At 42.1% G+C, this 22,251-nt stretch overlaps 2 protein-coding genes across 2 annotated transcripts in view; one reads left to right on the top strand and one right to left on the bottom strand.

Moving 5' to 3' along the window:
* Window positions 1–7,859, bottom strand: part of supt20 (SPT20 homolog, SAGA complex component) — an 82,094-nt gene extending 74,235 nt beyond the window's left edge. The window contains exon 1 of the mRNA XM_048597908.1: window positions 7,836–7,859. Coding sequence (XP_048453865.1) covers window positions 7,836–7,859 — 24 coding nt within the window. The remainder of the gene's footprint in view (window positions 1–7,835) is intronic.
* Window positions 7,860–13,270: 5,411 nt separating this feature from the next.
* Window positions 13,271–21,905, top strand: LOC109923896 (chromosome-associated kinesin KIF4-like). Its single transcript, XM_048597907.1, has 2 exons — window positions 13,271–13,364; window positions 20,437–21,905. The coding sequence occupies exons 1-2, from the start codon at window positions 13,271–13,273 to the stop codon at window positions 21,903–21,905; spliced, it is 1,563 nt and encodes a 520-aa protein (XP_048453864.1).
* Window positions 21,906–22,251: the final 346 nt, after the last annotated feature.

The following is a 22,251-nucleotide window of genomic DNA, read 5'->3' as shown; positions in this document are numbered from 1 at the left end:
AAGCAGAGTAGAATTGGGGCAGTTGGTGGATAGGAAAGAGGACAGGCCCCTTTTTTCAATCACTAGGTGCTCTCTGGTATGGTCAGTTTTAATGTTAATGAAGGTGAGGTAATAGATGAGATAACAAGGTGTAGAGCTGGATGAACACAGCAGGACAAGCAGCATCATAGGAGTAGGAAGGCTGACGTTTCGGGCCTAGACCCCTCATGAAGGTGTCAGGCAATGTAATCAGGTGATCAGGAGGTAGTGGGGGCAGTCAGCATGAATGATTGGAATGTTACTTCTAGAGTTACCCAATAATTAGACAATAGGTTTTAATCTGTCTTAACATTTCCTGGGTAACTATTCAGATAATTGCATCAAGATCTGTCCAAAGTCTCCAACTCGAGCTCAAACTCTCAAAACAAATAGTAATTTTGAGAATTGGGAGTATTTTAGAATTTAGCAAAGGAGAGTCAAGAAACTGATTGAAAAAACATATAATACGAAAGTAAACTAGTGAAAAACGTAAAATGGACCATGAAAACTTCTACAGGTTTGTTAGAAAAAGACAAACATATGTCCATAACATGTAGGAACAGGAGAATTAATAACAGAAAATGACAAAATGAAACAAATGAAATATTTTGTGCCTGTCTTTATGGAGGAAGATACAAAAAAATTCTCCTGAGAAAACTATAGAACGAAGGGAACAATGAGAAGGAGGGATTGAAAGACATTTGTATTTGTAAAAAGAAAAGTCACATTAAAGAAATTAATAGAATGAATACTGATAAATCTCTGGGACATGACCTATACCCCAGGTTATAGAAAGAGGAGGCTTCAAGGAAAGAGTAGGAATAAAAGGGTCATTGTCAGAGGCAGGCTGTGATTAGTGGAGTACCACAAGAATCAGTGGTTGAGCCAGAGCTATTAACAATCTATCCCAACAATTTGGATATGGAGATCAAATATAGTATTTCAAAGTTTTCTAATGATATACAGTTAATTGGGGTGGGAGCTGTGAAGAGAATGAAAAGAGGCTTCAAGGGGATTTAGTCAGACTAAGTGAGTGAGCAAAATCCTTGAACAGATCCTTGAACAGTCAATACCATGAATTCTGTTTTAATCTCCTTACCTAAGGAAGGACCTACTTTCCATAGAAGGTGTGCAATCAGACCCCTGGATGGTGGGATTATTCTCTGGGGAAAGACTGAGGGAGACTGGGACTATATTCTCTAGCATTTAGAAGAATCAGAGCTGATCTCATTGAAGTACATGAAATCGTTTCTGAGCTCAATAAGGTAGTTGCAGAAAGGAAGTTTTCCCTAGCTAAGGAGTCTAAAACCAGAAACTACAATAACAGAATAAGTAGCAGGCCATTTAGGACTTAGATGAGGAGAAATTTATTCACTCAGAATGTAGTGATAAAATTCTCTACCTCCAAAAGTCATGGAGGCCCATCATATTTAACACAGAGATTGATGGATTTCTAGATAGTCAAGATATTAAGGGATATGTGGATAGTGTGGGAAAATGGTGTTGAGAATAGAAGATCAGCCATGAGTGGTAGAGCAGACTCAACGGCCTGAAAGATCTATGCCTGCTCCTATTTCCTATGTTCCTTCTCTGAAAGCAATTGCTCTACTTGCAACTTGGTCATGACCCCCAAGAGGATAGTGGAAATCACTGTAGAGGTTAAATATCCCCATCAACTCATTGCAGACTCTGGCCTGTGACCGTCCATAATAAGAAACGTTCATTTGCGAAGAAGACGCCAAACACATTGAGAGGTTTTGTTGAAAACATGCAAAGGTGAAATTAAGGTGAATTAGAGAGTGTAAAAACCTCCAAACAATTAAACCACCTGTAGGACTCTGGTTTGCACTCAGTAATTTGCTGATTTTAGGTGGTTTGAATCACCTCCAGATCCCTGATTCTCGACACTGGACTTATTTAGGGAATGTGAAATGAAGAAGGCAGTAGACAGGTCTTTCAGGGGCAAAGGAATCGTCTGTGTTTATTTAAATACAAAAAGGTAAGTATAATACAAGAAACACAGGAAAATGCAATAAAGTGAAATTAACACCATCAGTTATACTGTAATGTAAGTAATGAAATAGACAATTAAATTAAACAGATTAAACATGATTAGAAGCTAAACAGCAGTTTTAATCACAAACTTTAATTAGGCTTCCTACCGTTGGGGTTCCCTGTACTGTCACCATCAGCCTTTTCCTCCCTGCTAGCGAGGGTGGAATCTTTGGGGTCTTGGGAGTTTCAGCTCACCACTGAGAAAACAGTTTTAAACTGCACCCAGTCGCTGAGGGTCTTGCCGTCGGTTCACTTGACTCGGAACAGGCGTCTGGAAGCTCTTGTTTAGATAGTGCTTCGTTTCCTCACTCTTAGACATCCCTTGTTCTGATGATGCTCTTGGTTTGGCCTCCCAATTCAGCTTCCCTGTTTGGCCTCTGTGGTTCTTGGTTCCAAAGCTGTTCGTGCTGGAGCTTGTTGTTGAAAATTGTCCTCCCCCTCAGGTCAGATCAGAGCTAGCAGTTATGCAGACTGTGTGCCCCATTATCTCCCCTCAAATCTGTGATGTCCATTGTGTTTCTCATGTTTCCTTCTGAAATCGATTAGTTTCCCAATAGTTAAGAGTATGTATAACTGGATTTTGATTGAAGTTGAATGTTTGGTATACACCAGATACATTGACGACATTTTCTTCCTTTGGTCTCATGACGAGGAATCACTGAAACAACTACATAACGATATCAACAAGTCGCATTCCACCATCAGATTTAACATGGACTACTCTTAGAATCAGTCTCATTCTTGCACATATGCATCTTCACTAAGGACGGACACCTCAATACGTCACGCTACCCCTACTCTACCGTGAGCCTAGGGATAATTTCACAATGCTGCATTTCTCTAGCTTCCACCGTAAGCACATTAAAACAGCCATCCCCTACAGACGAACCTTACGCATACACAGGATCTGTTCAGATGATAAGCAATGGGACAGACAAGATGCTGAAGGACACCCTCATAAGAATGGGATATGATGCTCAACTCATTGATCACCAGTTCCCATGTGCCACAGTGAAAGACCTCAGCAGATCGACACGGGTCATGACCGATAGGATACCGTTGGCCGTCCAGTACTTCCCTGGAGTGGAGAAACTACGCCATGTTCTTCACAGCCTTCACAAATATTATCAATGACGATGAGCACCTCACCAACACCTTCCCCACGCCTCCACTTCTCACCTTCAAACAACCACCCAACCTTAAACAGACCATTGTTCGCAGCAAACTACACAGCCTTCAGAACAGTATCTATCACAACACAGAACAACCCTGTCATGGCAACCTCTGCAAGACATGTCAGATCTTTGACATGGACACTACCATCACACGTGGAAACACCACCCACCACGTGTAAGGCAGATACTCATGTGACTCGGCCAACGTTGTCTATCTCATACGCTGCAGGCAAGGATGGCCCCAGGCAGGGTATATTGGCGAGACCATGCAGATGCTACGACAACAGATGAATGAACACCACACTACAATTGCCAGACAGTGATGTTCCCTCCCAGTGGGGGAACAATTCAAGGGTCAAGGACATTCAGCCTTGGATCTTCAGGTAAACAAAGTGGACTTCTTTTTACACAACAATGCAGAGTTGCGTAGCAGAGGCTGATAGCCACGTTCTGTATGCATGAGAGCAGCCTCAACTGGGATCTTGGGTTCATGTTGCACTACAGGTGATTCCACCACACTATACACTCTCACACACACACTCACACACTCACACACTCACACAGACCCTCTCTCACACACACACTCTGTCTCACAAACACTCACACACTCTTTCTCTCAAGCACACGTACATGCACACATACACACATACTCTGTCTCTGTCACACACACACACACACACACACACACACTCTCTCGCTCTCTGTCTCCCTCACACACACATACACACAGACACACAATCTCTCTCCCTCACACACATGCACGCACATATAAGTCTATGGGGTGAATTTGCATTTATACATTTGTAATTGCAGATACATTCTATTTTGTTTAAAAAGCACAGAATTTGTAGACAATCCATATGGCATTTTGTAAATTCCTACTTTGGAAATAAAACCAGTCTGACTCAACGTTAATACACAGCCAGATTCTGAAAAAGGACTCACACCTAAAATGCATTGTCTGACCTGGGATATCACCTCGGGTATACTAATAAAACCTTTAGTTATCTTGGGGCAGTGACTTGAAAGAAATTCTGCGATTTGCATATTAATTCTTTCTAACTGAGTGAGGAATTAACAGCCATCTTAGGTTTGTTCAACACATTTGCATTAATTTTATGGCTCTTTGATCTTTTGCTCATAAATTCTGTGTCTGATGCCACCTTTCTCACTGACACCTGAAGAAGGAGTGAGACTCTGAGAGCTTATGTCTTCAAATAAACCTGTTGGACTATAACCTAGTGACATGTGATTTTTTGACCTGGTATCTGTGTAGGCTGTGCTGTGTAGTCCGAGGTGTAAAAGTTAGTTTCAGTCTAGAGTGTTAGGTTTGGTTGATTGTTCTCTTGGAGCGGACGTGTAAATTGGAATTCCAGGCTGAACAATGGTTCCAAGCAGCCATCTCTGTGTTTGTGTAATTTTTCCAGAGCTCAGCCCAGCTGTCCCCTTTACTTTTAGAAGTTTTGAAAAATCCAGGGTCCTGTCCAGCATTTTAGATTTTGGGGATTTTTGCTCAATCATCAAGCAGCAGCTGCCCAACATGTGACAAGAGTCTACAAATCATACATTGAACCTGTCAGCATCACAAAACCCAACGAGCTGGGATGAATGTGATCTCCCGGGAATCCAATGGACTGCCAATGGACAAAGAAGAAAAAGAATGGATAAGTTCTTGAAATAGAGCTGTTTTAGTGTCTTTGCTGCCTTTTAGCATCAGGTTTGGTTGCATAAGTCAAGACATGATGTAGCCAAATCTCAAAAGCTAAATATATTTGAAAATATTTTTTGCAACATTTCAATAGGTGTCTAAAACAATTGCACTACATGCCCTGAATGCCAATAGAGGAGGCAAATCTAATGTCAGGCAGAACACGTTGACGTAGAATAAGTATTGTGCAGACTTGCACTTTGGATACTTTAGTGCCTGTTTAATGCCTGGAAAACAGGTATGTACCCTGTATAATGAAATGATGTTGTGGCGTGATATTTATGCACCACCATTTGTGTTTTGAACAAACTATTGCAGTAAATTCCAGGACACTGACAATACCAATTTAGAACAGCTGAAATTGGGAAATTTCTGAAGAAAATAAACTCTGGCATTAAAAATAAGCTGAATGATCACATCTGGTCTACCAGCAGGAGGCATCTGCAGCATTGGAACACAATGCCATTCACAGATTTGTTCCAGGAACTGATTAACTGAACTTAATAACTGAAGGTTTATGAAAGGTTAACCCATTCCTGTTTAATACATTGCATCCGGACAACTGCGACTAAATTGGTCCTCCTGTTGCTCATACAAATCGTTGTTAAAATAAAATTGTATAGTTCTAAGTTCTTCAGGGGAATTTGTCTTTGTGATTTAAGCTGGTCAGAGATTGTTTCTCTTGAATTTATAGTATCCCTGAAGGCCCAGGACTGCTCAGGACATCTGAATTGAGGGTCCACCACATTGTTGGGGTCAAGGAATGTGAGCTTAACTCTGCAGCTAACTGTGAGCAAAGGATCTTCTTGAACCTGAGGCTGACACCAGGTGCAGTACCTTTTGCTGTCAGAGGTTGCAAACCTGGAGGTGGAAAGAACAATTAATTAGATGGGTTGTGACTGACCCAATTTCCTACTGCTTTCCCACCTACACCAGAATTACGTTCTAGATGGGAAGACCATGGTTGAACTCCCAGCCCCATTGCCAACTGAAGTTCTTAAGTGTTCAATTAAGGAATATACTGCAGGGTATAAGAAAACACAGCAACAAATACAAGCAATGAAACATCTTAACATGCATCATAGAGAAATTGTAAAAGAAAATATGACTCTGAAACACAGATGATGAAATGCTTGCTCAAAGACGTATGTTTTAAGGAATGTAAAAAAGGAGAAAGTGAAGTGAAAAGTCAGAGAAGGATAGGGAGGGAATCCTAAACCTCAAGTCCCAGACAGTTGAAGACAAAGCCGCCAATGGTTGAGCAAGTAAACATGGGGATTCTCAAGAGGTCAGAAACACTGATGTATTGGAAAACTCAGAGAGATCAAGAACTGCAGATGCTGGAGTCAGAGATAATACAGTGTGGAGCTGGAGGAGCACAGCAGGACAGGCAGCATCAGAGGAGCAGGAAAGTTGACGTTTTGGGTTGGGACCCTTTTCTGAAGAAGGGTCCCGATACAAAATGTCAACTTTCCTGTTCCTCTGATGCTGCCTGGCCTGCTGTGTTCCTCCAGCTCCGTACTATGTTATTCCAAATTGGAAAACTGGTTGGTTAGGAGAGATTACAGTGGGAGATTACAGGAAGTGTGAGTTTATGGATATATTTGAAAAAAAAAGAGAATTTTGAAATATTTACATTGTTGATCAGGAATGAATTGAATTCAATAAATGGCAACTGTTTAACCACCGTCAATTGCTATAAAAACCACTTGTTTCATTAATGTCCTTTAAGGAAGAAAGTCTGTCATTCTTGTTTGGTTTGGCTTATGTGTGACTCCAGACCCACAGCAATGTGGTTAATTTTTAACTACCCCCTGAGCAATTAGAGATGAACAATAAATACTGGCCTAGCCAACAACTCTTACGTCCCATGAATGAATAACAAAAAAAAAAGGCTGTGGTGAATAGGACCTGGTTCAATTTAGACAGCAGAGTATTGGACGAACTCAGGTTTATTGAGCGTTGAATTTAAGAGATTGGCCAGGACTTTGTTAGAATTAACAACTCAAGAAGTAAGAAGACATGCATAAGGATTTCAGCAGAAGATGAGTTGAAGCAGGAATGGAGCTGAACAGTTATACAAGTGAAACAGTCAAAAATGTGTTCCTAATTATTGGGCAAATATTAATTATTCTTTCGTGAGATAGAGGTGTCACTGGCAAGGTCGACGTTTGTTGCTGATCCAAAATTTCCATTGAATGAGCCATTTCAGAGTAAGAGACAACCATATTGTTGTGGGATCGGAGTCACATGTGGAGTTACCACTTCTGGGTAAGGATGGCAGGTTTCCTAGTGAACCAGATGAGACCAGTTTTCAATTTCAGATTTCTATTAGTTCAGTTTAAATCCCACTGACTGCTGTGCTGGTCCAGTGACGTTACGGTTATAGTAAGATGTTCTAATGTGGCTTTGTCAGGTCTTTTTTCATGCTCAGGCTACACTTCAAGGTCAGTCTATGTATAATATCACCTCCCACAGATATCACTCAGAGGCTGACATAATATATTAAAGTCCTATTGATCTTCATCAGACAAAGCTCTCTGACCAAACCTTCCATTCAAAGCTCTTTCATTCGTGTGTGCCCTGCACCACATTGTTTTTAAAAGTAATGCAAATGGATAATTACAGCTCTGAGACTCATATATCCATCATTACTTTTAAAGGCAGGCAAAGTGAGGGCCAAAATGTTTAACTTTCACAATGACTAATCAATATTCTGGTCAAGGTGTTTATCCTCTGCTATAGGAACAATCATTTACTTGACCCAGAATGTGTATAATCTCCACATCTTCTTCTTGTTCCTCTTGTTCAATTTGCTGAATCTGTCATTGCACTGGAGATTATCTGTTTATTTTAAGAGGAGGTTTTAAATTGCATACCCCCTGTTGGGGCAATCTTGTCATCGTGCTTAACTTTCTTGTACCACACAACCAGCATTTCAAAACAGCAGCTCCCACACATCGCCAAATTTTGCTCAGATTTGTTTTTAGGCAAGATGGACATCAATGGTCTGGATAACCATGGGTTTAGGCTGAGCCTTGGGATTACATTGAGTCGCCTCTCAGTTATGTGCTCTTTGCTTGGCCTGTCTAACATGCTAGATCACTTCTTGACATTGCAAAGTAATGTCTGTTATGACCACTATCCAATCTTGTATAAGCTCAACATTCAATGTGCTGTAGCTGTATGACAATTTAAGTAATTCATTAATAATGGTGTCTACCTCTATTAGTCGTTAGCCTGCTGGTTGAAAAGGGTATGTTCGATTGTAAGATTCATATTGGAGCTAAAATAAGAATCTAATGTCACTAAAACTGGCTAAAAATCGGATGAGGTTTCTATCTACACTTTTACTGGGTTAGGAAGTCATCAATAATGTAGCCCACTGCCTTTAACAAAATATTCAACTGGAGCTGCTGCTGTTTTGACTGATTCTATATCTGTGGGAGTGTGTCTTTCACAGGTCCCATTTATGTGCCTGCATCAGCCCTACAATGGCATTATATGAAGGAAGTAGGAATTCCTTGGCTGGTGTGAACATGCTGCACATTGGAGTATAACCCACTTCACCTCCTTTCAGGTAAGCCATCAAATCACTATAATGGGAAAGTCTTTTAAGAAACAAAAACAGAAATTGCTGGAAAAGCTCAGCAGATCTGGCAGCATCTGTAGAGAGAAATCAGAGTCAAAGTTTTGGTTCTGATGACTCTTCTTCAGAACTTCCAAGGATTCTAAGGACTCTTTTTTACCTCACAGTTGTTCGATCATTGCTTGTAGTTCTTCAGGTTTGTCTGAGAAAAGCAAGGTCTAACTTGGACTGGTGTTTCTATCACTGCGCATCTTGCAGCATATTCTAACGTGAGTTCTTTGAGTCTTCGTACCGATGTCTCGGTTACCATTACATAATATTTAATAATACACCATACATGATGGTAAGGCTGCACAACAACATGCTCTGAGCTGAACAATGACTAGTCCAATTTTCACATGCAACATGAACATCTGTGTGTATTGCAAGTCTTCAAAGCCAACCTGGACACACAAATCGGTAAATCTGACAAAGTGACGAAAATCCTAAATGAGCATGTCTGTGTCAACATTTTTAGTAGAACACTAATACTTGACTACTGAGGTCACTGTGACATCATAGCTCAATGCAAATATTCACCTTCATATTGATAATTCTTTCATATTGATAATTCCTTATCTCCAAAATTTGCACTACACCACCATCTCCATATGTTGAAATGTTGTTGCAGGGCCAAATATGACACGAAGGCTGTAACAGTCTGGTTCAGCCTCAGCCTGTGTGAGAGTTAACAATATGATATGCACCCTTAGGGTATGAAGTGAATCTGCAGAGTATAATGTGACAGATCTGGGTAGAAAGTGAGATCATAAGACATAACAATTTGATTTGATTTGGTTTAATTTATTATTGTCACATGTACAAAGGTACAGTGAAAAGTATTGTTTTGCACGCTAACCTGACAAATCATACCTTACATAAGTACATCAGGGTAATAGAACAGAATGCAGAATATGGTGTTATAGTGACAAAGAAGGTGCAGAGAAAGATCGCTCTAATACAAGCGAGGTCTGTTCATCAGTCTGATAATAGAAGTGAAGAAACTGTTCTTGAAACTGTTGGTACATGTTTTCAAACATTTATGTCTTCTGTTTGATGCAAGAAAATGGAAGAGAGCATAACTAGGATGGGAGGGATCTCTGATCATGTTGGCTGCTTTCCAAAGGCATCAGGAAGTGTAGACAGAGTCAATGAAATGGAATCAGAGATAGTAGGAACTGCAGATGCTGGAGAATCCGAGACAACAAGGTGCAGGGCTGGATGAACACAGCAGGCCAAGCAGCATCATAGGAGCAGAAAGGCTGACGTTTCGGGCCTAGACCCTTCATCAGAAAAGGGGGAGGGGAAGGGGGTTCTGAAATAAATAGGGAGAGAGTGGGAGGCGGATAGAAGATGGGTAGAGGAGAGGATAGGTGGAGAGGAAACAAACAGGTCGAAGAGGTGGGGATGGAGCCAGTAAAGGTGAGTGTAGGTGGGGAGTTAGGGAGGGGATAGGTCAGTCCAGGGAGGACGGACAGGTCAAGGGGGCGGGATGAGGTTAGTCGGTAGGAGATGGGGGTGCGGCTTGAGGTGGGAGGAGGGGATAGGTGGGAGGAAGAACAGGTTAGGGAGGCGGGGACGAGCTGGACTGGTTTTGGGATGTGGTAGGGGGAGGGGAGATTTTGAAGCTTGTGAAATCCACATTGATACCATTGGGCTGCAGGGTTCCCAAGCGGAATATGAGTTGCTGTTCCTGCAACCTTCGGGTGGCATCGTTGTGGCACTGCAGGAGGCCCAGGATGGACATGTCGTCTGAGGAATGGGAGGGGGAGTTGAAATGGTTCGCGACTGGGAGGTGCAGTTGTTTATTGCGAACCGAGCGTAGGTGTTCTGCAAAGCGGTCCCCGAGCCTCCGCTTGGTTTCCCCGATGTAGAGGAAGCCACACCGGGTACAGCGGATGCAGTATACCACATTAGCAGATGTGCAGGTGAACATCTGCTTGATGTGGAAAGTCTTCTTGGGGCCTGGGATGGGGGTGAGGGAGGAGGTATGGGGGCAGGTGTAGCACTTCCTGCGGTTGCAGGGAAAAGTGCCGGGTGTGGTGGGGCTGGAGGGGAGTGTGGAGCGGACAAGGGAGTCATGGAGAGAGTGGTCCCTCTGGAAAGCAGATAAGGGTGGGGAGGGAAAGATGTCTTTGGTGGTGGGGTCGGATTGCAGATGGCGGAAGTGTCGGAGGATGATGCGTTGGATCCGGAGGTCGGTGGGGTGGTACGTGAGGACGAGGGGGATTCTTTTTAGGTTCTTATTGCGTGGACGGGGTGTGAGGGATGAGTTGCGGGAGATGTGGGAGACACGGTTGAGGGCGTTCTCGACCACTGAGGGGGGGAAATTACGGTCCTTGAAAAACGAGGACAATTGAGATGTACGGGAGTGGAATGCCTCATCCTGGGAGCAGATGCGGTGGAGGCAAAGGAATTGGGAATAGGGGATAGCATTTTTGCAGAAAGGTGGGTGGGAGGAGGAGTATTCTAGGTCGCTGTGGGAGTCGGTGGGCTTGAACTGAATATCGGTTTCTAGGTGGTTGCCCGATATGGAGACAGAGAGGTCCAGGAAGGGGAGAGAGGTGTTAGAGATGGTCCAGGTAAACTTAAGATTGGGGTGGAAGGTGTTGGTGAAGTGGATGAACTGTTTGAGCTCCTCGTGGGAGCACGAGGCGGCGCCGATACAGTCATCAATGTAACGGAGGAAGAGGTGGGGTTTAGGGCCGGTGTAGGTACGGAAAAGGGATTGTTCCACGTAACCTACAAAGAGGCAGGCGTAGCTTGGGCCCATGCGGGTACCCATGGCCACCCCCTTTGTCTGTAGGAAGTGGGAGGAATTGAAAGAGAAGTTGTTGAGGGTGAGGACGAGTTCGGCTAAGTGGATGAGCGTGTCAGTGGAGGGGGACTGGTCGGGCCTGCGGGACAGGAAGAAGCGGAGGGCCTTTGAGGCTGCTTTTCATGATGGACTGGGCTGTGTTCACAACTCTTTGTAACTTTTTGCAGTCTTGGGCAGAGCAGTTGCTATACCAAGCTGTGATACATTTGGATGGAATAGTGTAAGGGACCAGGGCATAACATGAAAATCAAGGATTTAGTAGAAGGGATTTGGGTACAAAATAAGATTGAGAATATACAGAGAAGGATGAGGTTACATATGAAACCAAAGGCCCATTTGTACAGTGAAACAACAATGTGAGAAAAAGAAGTGACAAAGGACCAATTTTGTTTATGACTTAAACTGTTGTTGGCTGAAGGATTGCTGATTTGATATCCCCCCTCCTAGGGTATACTATATATCTGAAGCCAAGTTACAAGATTCAGTGCTAATGCGAATCCAAGGGGTTTGCCTGGTATTTGTCCTTTGCCTACTTTGTACAATCAGTGAGGAGGCTTTGTAATGACAAGTGCTGCATATCAATCAAAAATTAAAAGTAATTGCTTCTAAAATGTCTGCATGATTAGTTTTAGAGTCAAAGTTAATAGCTTGTATGGTAGTATTGTAAATATGGATCTAGTTTGTCCAAAAATATGCTTCATCAGGAAAATTCTGAAACGCTACTAGGTAAACAAATTGATAATTAGGTCATCTTCCACTGCTGTCCTGTTGCAACTGGAACTCAAATTCAAGCACTTTATTATGTAACATTTATATTTCACAAGCTAAGTTAAACAATCAAAGGTGATTTTCACATGGTCAACCAACAATTTTGAATGTGCAAGTAACAAAAGGACAAGATGAATAGTTGAACACATTTTCTATGCTTGGAGCAAAATTGCACTGTTTTTCCATTTGGAGAAAGAGTTATATAGAAGATGAATGACTGGAAAGTTATCTAAAACAATGGAATTCATTGGATTTTTAGAGTTCATATTTTTCATGATTTTTTTGAGGTTCATGAGACTCATTTGGGAAAAGTTAGGATCATGGACCATCACAAACACCTTCCTTTCTGTCAGATACAGTTCCAACATCAATGGTTTCTTCCAGCTCCTCTTGCTGACATATTCCATTTATTGCTACCTTAATGTGAAGGACAGCTACTCTGCTCTTTTTCTTTTGCATTTAGCTCCTGCACCCAAGCCACATAGCTATCATGGGACCCAAAGTGGGTGTTGGTGAGCAGGAATTCCGTGTGTGGAATGGCAGCCTCCCGGCAGTTGGAAGCTGTGACAGTGGATGCGGCTTCTCCTGGTGATCGGAGGTGGCAGCAGCGATAGCAACAGCATTGCCAGGGATTTCTGGTTGTGTTTGTGGCCGGCCCAGAGTGGGAACTCCTGGTTATTGATGAGGTGGCAGCGGCAGCAAGGATGTCCTCCTGGCAGTCAGGGCTGGTGGCGGCAGCAATGGTGGCAAAGCTCCTCCAGCGATCGGAGGTGGCAGCGGCAGCGGACTTTTCAAGATGGCATCACTGGCGTCAATGAGGTGGCAATGGTGTGGGGATTCCTGGCATCAACGAGGTGGCAGTGGTATCGGGATTCCTGGCATCAATGAGGTGGCAGTGGTATCGGGATTCCTGGCATCAATGAGGTGGCAGTGGTGTGAGGATTCCTGGCATCAATGAGGTGGCAGTGGTGTGGGAATTCCTGGTGTCAATGAGGTGGCAGTGGTGTGGGAATTCCTGGCGTCACCAAGGCAGCAGCGTTGCCAGGGACTTCTGGTTGTGTTTGAGGCAGGCCCAGAGTGGGAACTCCTGGTTATTGATGATGCAGCAGCGGCAGCTCCTGGTTGCGGTAGGCCCTGATCCAGGGACTCCTGGTTATTGGCGAGGTGGTGGCGGCAGTGGAGCCGGGTCTCCCGGTTGTGGGTTGAGTGTGGGTTGAGCACGGGACCCAGCATTGGCAACAGCGTCCGTGAGGTGGGCCCAGCTATGAAAAGATGGCACCTAAAGACTGGCAACTCTTACATTTGTGGGTCCCGTGCAGGGGGTGGCGTGGTGATGGAGGAGGGGTAGAGGCACAGGTGTTGCTGGTGAGATGGCTCAGGGCTCAGAACTTATGGTGGTGGAATGAAGATAGGATCATTTTCAGTTATATCTTTTTATTCTTTAACTATTCAAAATGATGCCAGATTGTGGTGACAGCTGAAGCTTTTCATTGTATTTCACTGTTTCATTCACAGTTAGATACAAATGACAATAATTCATTCAATTCACTACAGTTTAACTCAGATGATTAGCAAGTTAGTGCCATTTAATGCCACAATAAATATTCCTTTTATCATTTTACCAATGCATAGGATGAGGTTGATAGGGTGTTAATTGATCGGGATAGATTTGTCATGAACATTGCATATTTGTCTTACATTAGGAAATTTTTACATTATTAGATAAATGCTAAGGATATGGTTCCAGCAGAAGCTTGGTTATGAGAATCTTTGCCTTCAGCAATAAGCCTAACCTTGTCAGGAATGAAAGTCTCTTATATATCAGAAGATCCATATTCCATGGAGTGAATTGAATTGACTGGACACTGGTGTCTGTGATGGTCAGGAATTTTGCAGATGGCCAAATGAATCACCCACTTCATAATTAGTCTGAAGACAATTACAAATACTTTAGCCTTGTTGTTTGCATTCAATTGCTGGGGTCTAACATAGTTGTCAATGCAAATGTTTGTGGAGCTGGATGTTCGCTACATTTTTGATGGATATGGTAGGGCCCTGACATGATTCTCCATTTTCTCCATTGAAACAAGGTGGGACCTTGATTGGATGGTAAAGAAGTGGCAGATGGAATTAAACCTAGGAAGATGTGAGGTTACATACTTTGGTAGGAAGAATAGGGGATAGGCTGCGGAATCTGAAGCGCAAAGGGACTTGGGAGTCCAAGTTCAGGATTCTCTTAAGGTTAACATGCAGGTTCAGTTGGCAATTGGAAGGTAAATGAAATGTTAGCATTCATTTCAAGACAGCTAGAATATAAGGGCAGGGATGTACTGCTGGGGGCATATAAGGCTTTGGTTAGACTGCATTTGGAATATTGTGAGCAGTTTATGGCCCTATGTATAAGGGAAGATGTGCTTACCTTGGAGGTGGTTTACATGAATGATCTTGGGGATGAAAGGGTTCCTATATCAGGAGCTGTTGAGAACTCTGTGTCTGTACTCAATGGAGTTTAGAGGGATGAGGGGGAATCTCATTGAAACTTACAGAATTCTGAGAGAGCTGGATAGAGGGGATGTGGAGAAGATGTCTAGGAGAGCCGAGGACCCAAGAACATAGTCTCAAAGTGAAGGGACAACCCTTTAGGACTAAGATGAGGAGGAATTTCTTCAGCCAGAGGGTGGTTAATCTGTGGAACTCATTGCTGCAAGACCAAGTTGTTGAATGTATTTAAAACAGAGATATACAGTTTCCAAATTAGTAAAGAGGTTAAGGGTTATGGGGAAAAGGTAGCAGAATGAGTTTAAGAAATATATCAGCCATGATTGAATGGTGGAGCAGACTCAATGGGCAAGATGGCCTAATTATGCTCCTATATCTTATCATAGAATCTCTACAGCGTGGGAACAGGTCATTCAGCCCAATGAGTCCACACCAACTCTCTGAAGAGCATCCCACCCAGACCCACCTCTCTGCCCTATCCCATGGCTAACTGACCTAAGCCTGCACATTCTTGGACACTATGGGCAATCTGCCTAACCTGCACATCTTTGAACTGTAGGAGGAAACCAGAGCACCCTGAAGAAACCCACGCAGACCAGGCAGAATGTGCAAACTCCACACAGACACTCTCTGAGGCTGGAACTGAACCTGGGTCCCTAGTGCTGTGAGGCATCAGTGCTAACCACTGAGCTACCTTGCCGCCCTTATTTCTGAAGTTTTTGCATCCAATGTATAAATAGGTAATTTTCAGCTAAAGTGTCTTCCTTAAGGCTGCTGAGCATCTATTTGGGTACTTTAAATACAAATCCTCTAAGTTACCTTCACTTCAGGGCTGTAATGAATCTCAATCAAGGTAGCTGCACGTGTCTTCAGTAATACAAATACTCTGTATTGTGTGCTCGCAGTGGTTTTAACTAGTACGTCACAGGCCACGACAAGGTTAAAAATGAGCTGCGAAATTTTCGGAAGCAATTTTGGTTTATCTGCTGACACCAGACATCCCTATAAAAGGAACAGCTCCCAACATCTGACTGGTAATGATGCTGTCACACAGTTTGTGGGGGCTGTGAGTGTGTCACCGTTGTTCTTTGTCCTTTTACCGGGCTGAATGTGAATGTGGAACTGTTTGGCTCATTGAATATGCTGAAAGGTTTGGGAGCCAAGTGCATTATTGCACTAGTCACACTTTTGGTACTCAGCATGCCTATGTCTCGCCCTCTTGTTATGTGGTCCACCAGCCGCCATGTAACTTGCCAACCAAAACATTATTGATAACGTGTAGATAACATAATTCTGAGATATTGCATTTTTAAACTTCGTTGTCTCTACTATAACTTCAATCTGAATTACATGCAAATGATTCTTCTAAGTTTCGTAATCACATCTGCAGTGCAGGTTTCTGCTTTATATGAGTAGTTTCCTTCATAAAAAAACATTTCTGTCTAGCCACCACTTACATCATTGCAGACTGCCATATGAAAACATTTTAGTTTTGTTTGATTTATCTGTTCGATGTCAGTTGCAACATATTCACCACTGAAAGCTAACTAAGTGACAGAAAGCTAACTGTGTGCTGTCTATTTTGTTTTCAGGTTAGCCGGGTATTTATTTCGAACTTTTGGCATGCTCTTCTTATTTGTGAAGTTACACATGAGGTGTAAAGAAAAGATTATAAAACGCAGATGATTATTTAAACTGATGCAATGGTGGCGTTTAAGGTTGAAAATAATAAGCTGTTAAGTATAGAAAAGTTGGATTTGAATGTAACATTCGTGAGGAATTAGCATGCATGGGGCGCATAAAATTTTGTTAATGCCGGTTCTCTGAATGTGACACTATTTGAAAATTTGAGCACTGCTATAAAGCTACCCCAGTGAGATCTTGTGGGTGTAATGTTTAGAACACCAGAAGATATAGGAATGACTAATAACAAAAATAAATTTGAAAACTAAAAAAAAACCTAACAATCAAAACAAAAATTGAAGGTCACTTTGAAGGAAGGCTTATGTCTCTTGTTGGGACTATTTAGTCTCCATTTCTGCTGATCTGTAACTGGACATAAAGATACTCTCTTATTTTTTATTCTTTCAAGGGTCATGAGTATCACTGGCTAGGCCAACATTGGTTGCTCAATTGTCCTTGAGAAGATGACGATTAGCTGCTTTTCTGAACTGCTGCACAATCAAAATGAACTGGAGACGCAATTCTGTTGGAAAGTGAGTTTCAGGAGTTTGACACAGTGATAATGAAGAAACAGCGATACGGTTCCAAGTCAGGATGGTGTATAGATTGGAGAAGAACTTGTGGGTGTTGCTTGCTCCCATACGTCTGCTACCCTTGATATTCTGAGCAGTGACAGTCATGGGGCTGGTGGAAGATGCTGTCAAAAGCATCTGAATTGTTGTGTTGCATGAGGTACACAACGTTGCCACTACACATTGGTGGTAGAACTAGTAATTGCTTAAATTGGTGGATGAGATGCCATTCAAGGGGACTGTTTTGTCTCAGAAAATGTTGAGCATCTTGTGTGGTCATTACAGCTGTACATTCAGGCTGTTTCAGTGTATTCCATCACACTATGACTTGTGCCTTTTGGACAATGAATACATTTTGGGAAGTCAACAGGTGAGTTACTCATTGCAGAATTCCCAGTCTCAGACTCCAGTAATCATAGCATTTACATGCTTGGTTCAATTCAGTTTCTGGTCAGTGGTGACACCTAGATGTTAATGGTCCATGTTACAGTTGTTGCAATAATGAGTGGAATTTTGTTGGGCTAACAAAAAGAAGGGAATCCCACCAGTTTCATGAGGAAAGCTTGATGGGAGCACGTATCTCTCAGGTACTCTCCTAAGGTCTCTTAAGATTGATGACCCTGTTGAAGGGAATCCTGCTGTCAACAGTTGCCAGCAAATTGGATGCTGGAGCTCCTGATTGCTGCCGGCCCCAGTGGAAATAAAGGTTGCACGTGGCACTGGACCCGCCCAAGGTATGAGATCACTGACTAATGTCAGGCCAAATGTGAGTTAATGTTGTGGGAGGTCCAAATAAAATTTCCTGCTGTGTGTGTGGGAAACCTGTGCAGCTCTCATTTAATTCCCAACCACCACTAAATTACAGTGGCCTCATTAATCATTCAGTCCAATTTATGTTATGACATTAGCAGCCAGGAATCCCATTGCTGCCTTTTAAAGTAATTGGAGTAGGATTTCCGGCTGATGGTCCGTTAGTGCAGGGCTTTTCCCATGTTTAAGTCAGACCAATCTCTTTGTTTCCCACTGTGATAAGTTGCATTACACCCAGCCCAATGGATCAATGGAGGCCTCCAACAAGTTCTTCCAAATATCTGCATAATTTAGTTTCCCAGCTCTTTTGAAGTTGTTCACCAACTAATGCTGGTATTGTAGGTTAGCAAACATGTCCCTCTGTGGAAGTCCCCATTTTCTGTGATGAATCAACTTCACTCTGTAATCTGTTGTCTTTCACTATAAGGTCAATTGGAATGTCTGCTTCATGTCAGTGAATCACCATTACAGTGACTAGACATGGAGAGGATGTTTCCTTTTATGGGAGAATCTAAAACTTTGGGTTACTGCCCTTTTAAAACTGAGATGAAGTGAAATGTTTTCTCACAGAGGGTTCTGAGTCTTTGGAATTCTTCTCCTGAATTGGCAGTGGAAGCAGAGTCTTTGAATATTTTTAGGGCAGAGGTGGTAAGCAAGTGATTAAAAAGTTGGCAGAAATGTGAATTGAGGTTGTAATCAGATCAGCGACAATCTTATTGATTGGCAGAACAGGTTGCAGGAGCCGAGTGACCTACTTTTGCTCCTTGCTTGCACTGTTGCTAATTGCAGAATGTGCCAAAATTGCATTTTCTCCAATTTCAATATCAAAAGGGATAAACCAGTAGAAACAAAAATAATTGAAAATAAATGCTTGTGGGGAGCTCCATTTTGAAGTCAGGTGACACAGTGTAGTGCTCCTACCTTTGGTCCAGAAGGTTCAAGTTCCTCCTGTCTCAGAGATGTCTGAAAAGTTGATTTAAAACACGTACAAGTTGGATATGAAAGTGTCATTTACAATTTTATTGGTTTTTCTTTCTGGGTAATTAATGGTTTCGAAAAGGGGACTTGTCCCAAATGTCAAAGCCACATCTGGTTCTCAACCCACTCTCTTAAATGGCACAATAAAAGCAGAAATAGATGAAAAATGTTATAACTGAGCTGGGAAAAGAAGTTCTTGGAACCTAAATGCATTGCCTTTAGTATACATTTATGAGAAGAATTTTGTTTTTATTCACTCATGGGATGGGGGCATTGCTGGCTAGGCCAACATTTATTGCCCATCCCTAATTACCCAAAGGGCAGACAAGAGTCAACCACATTTCTGTGGGTCTGGAGACATATATAGGCCAGACCAAATAAGGATGGCAGATTTCCTTCCCTAAAGTACACTAGTGAATCCAGGTGGGTTTTTCCTGATAATCGACAATGGTTTCATGGTCAACTTTAGACCCTTAATTCCAGGTTCGTTATTGAATTCAAATTCCACCATCTGCCTTGGTGTGATTATGAACCTGGGTGCCCAGAACATTAGCTGAGTTTCTGGAGTAAGAGTCTAGCAACAATACCACTAGGTCATTGCCTCCCCCATATTGGTTAATTATCACAAAATATTAATGGGTATTGACCACATAATTTTACATTAAACTATGATAGAACAACAAGAATATTTAATTATAATCCAAATAAACATCAGGTTAAATGTAAAAATAGTTTTTGAAGCTTTGAACCACTTACCAATAGAGTTGACTGCCACCTAGTGCATGTAGTGAAGCCTTCAAGGTTAAACTAAATACATTTTGATTTAGAAAGAAATGAAGGCTTATAGACATGTGGTGGGGAACAGATAAAAATCATTAATTTGGATCTTTGAAACAATATAACAAGCTGAGGGACTGAAATCACGTATTTACATTAGCACCTGTCAAGATTTCACAACATCCCTAAGCTCTTCAACATCAATTAAATATTTTCGTAATGTAGTCTCTATTACAATGTACAAAATGTGACTGACAATATAGTGCCACTTTACAATTCACATTATTGAATTCCGTGCCAGGTTTTTCAATTGCTTCTTTCTTCTGCTTCGAAACCTTCAAGAAAATTGTTTGAGGTGGGACAGCTGTGCAGTGTTCAAAATGGTAGTTATCTTGATCAATTTATCATTGCTGGGAAAGGGGAGGAAGAATATCAGCAGCTGTGAGAATCTGTGCACGGCAAGTTCCCAGAAATGGCAATATAATAAACTACCAAGTAATAAAAGCAAAACACTGTGGATGCTGGAGGGTTATGAAACAATAAAAACAGAATATGATGGAGAAACTCAGCAGGTTTGCCAGCATCTGTGAACATGGAAACAAAGTTAATACTTCAAGTCCAATGACTTTTCTGAAGAAGACTCAAACCAGAATCAAAACATTAACTCAGTTTCTTTCTCCAGATGCTGCCAGAGTTTCACCTGAATTTTCTGTTTTTAATTCAAATTACTGGTTAAGTTGTTTTTATTGCTTTGGTTGATGGGTAAATGTTGGGGCATCAACAGAATTCATATGTTCTTATCTATTCTTTTATATTGGCTTGAAACAACAGTTGGAGATTTGATTTTAACTCGTTATCCTAATGTCAGCATTTGACGATGTGCTTGGGTTTCCAGAGCCAGAATGTACAAATCACAGGGACGAGTATTATCATTAAGTCACATTAAGAACTGGTGCTGGCATTACACAGTGCAAAAAAAGACATCAATGCAACCAAAGTTAGTGAGCGTCGACGGAAGCGTCTACAGGAGTTGGAGGCTGAATTGGCAAATCTCAAAAGGAAGTTGATGGAACAATCAAAAATGTTGAAATTCAAGGAGAAGACTGAGGGAACAGTTGATAAGTTAAATCAAGAGATTCAGGCACTGAAGTATCAGCGAGTTCAGCTGATGCGACAAATGAAAGAGGAAGCTGAGAAATCTCGTAAATGGAAAGCAGAAAAAGATAAAGAGGTCCTGCAACTTAAGGAGAAAGACCGAAAAAGGCAGTATGAGTTACTGAAATTAGAACGAAATTATAAACAGCAAGCGAATGTATTGAGGCGCAAGACTGAAGAGGCAGCTGCCGCTAACAAGTGTTTGCGTGATGCTCTTCAAAGGCAGAAGGATGCTGCTGAGAAGCGCAAGGAATCAAACAGAGGAATGGAAGGGACTGCTGCTCGAGTGCAGAGTTGGCTAGTCAATGAGCTAGAAGTACTTGTGAGTATAGAGGAGACTCGTCGTCACTTGAACTCTCTACTGGATGACCGGAAGATACTGGCACATGAGTTGTCTGTGCTAGTAGGGAAGAAAGAAGCCCATCATCCTCCATCCAAACTTCGTCGTCGAACTTTTACATTGACTGAGTTAATGAAAACCACTGAACAGGATCCATCTATAAACAAGCAAATTGAAAGTGTCGAGACTGAAATAGAACTCAGGAGTGCTCAAATTGCTGACCTTCAACAGGAATTGATGGATGCAGACAATGAAGAAAGGTTGAAGCATCATTGGGAAACCATTGCTACTATTGTGGAGGCTAAATGTGGACTAAAATGGCTAATGGGAGAGCTGGTGTCAAGTAAAGTATCACATAGTAAACTGCAAAGTGAATTCAATCAGGCAAAAGCTGACAATGCAGAGTTGCACAAGACGCTAATTGAAGAACAAACACGAATTGCTGAAATGGAGACTGACCATCAGCAGCAGCTGCTAGATCAAGAACAGCAGCACCAAGATAAGGTGCTTTATCTGCTCAGCCAGTTGCAACAAAGCTCTAACCTACAAAAGGAGTCGGCTCCTGATCAAGAGTCTCAGCTTGTGGAAAGGCTGAAGTTCCAAGATGAGGAAATCAAAAAGATGAAAGAGCTAAGTGAAAGGAATCAGCAGCTGATAGAAGAGAATGAAACTTATAAGCAGAAACTGAACCTGCTCCAATATACGACCAGTAAGTTGGGTGACAGCAACTTAATGAGCCTACCAACTGAGCCCTTATCTTCTCCCTTTGACTATGTCCCTCCCAAGCCGAAAAACAGGAGGAAGACTACTGCAAAGCCACACATGATGACACCACGTGTGAGTCTGGAAGAGCTATTATCTGACTCTGATTCTAATGGTGATGCTGAAGATGATGATTGGGTCCCCAGTAAAATAAAATGAAAGAAAACATTGAGCAGTATAGTTTACTTTTAGCTGTGACAATAACACGTTAATTACTCAATTTATGGTGTGAAATACGCACAATGAGGGTTAATTTCAAGAGCCAAACTCCTAGCCTAAGGACTAATGTGTGAAAATCCTCTGAACAAAAGTTGGTTCAGACTGTTTTGCCAGGCATCCCTGTCATTTAAAATGGGCATTAGGCCCCTTATGTATGTATGGTAGGCCATATGAGCTTGTTGTCTTCAGGTACCCACTTCTGTCCAATGTAAGGCAATGTCTGACATAGGTTCAGCACTTCATCTCACTTGGAGACTAAGAGCTACGGAAAGCATATTCATAGCTG

Source organism: Rhincodon typus, chromosome 6 (genome assembly GCF_021869965.1).
Source record: "Rhincodon typus isolate 14 chromosome 6, sRhiTyp1.1, whole genome shotgun sequence".
Taxonomy (NCBI): Eukaryota; Metazoa; Chordata; class Chondrichthyes; order Orectolobiformes; family Rhincodontidae; genus Rhincodon; species Rhincodon typus.
This window is presented reverse-complemented; position numbering and strand designations above follow the sequence as displayed.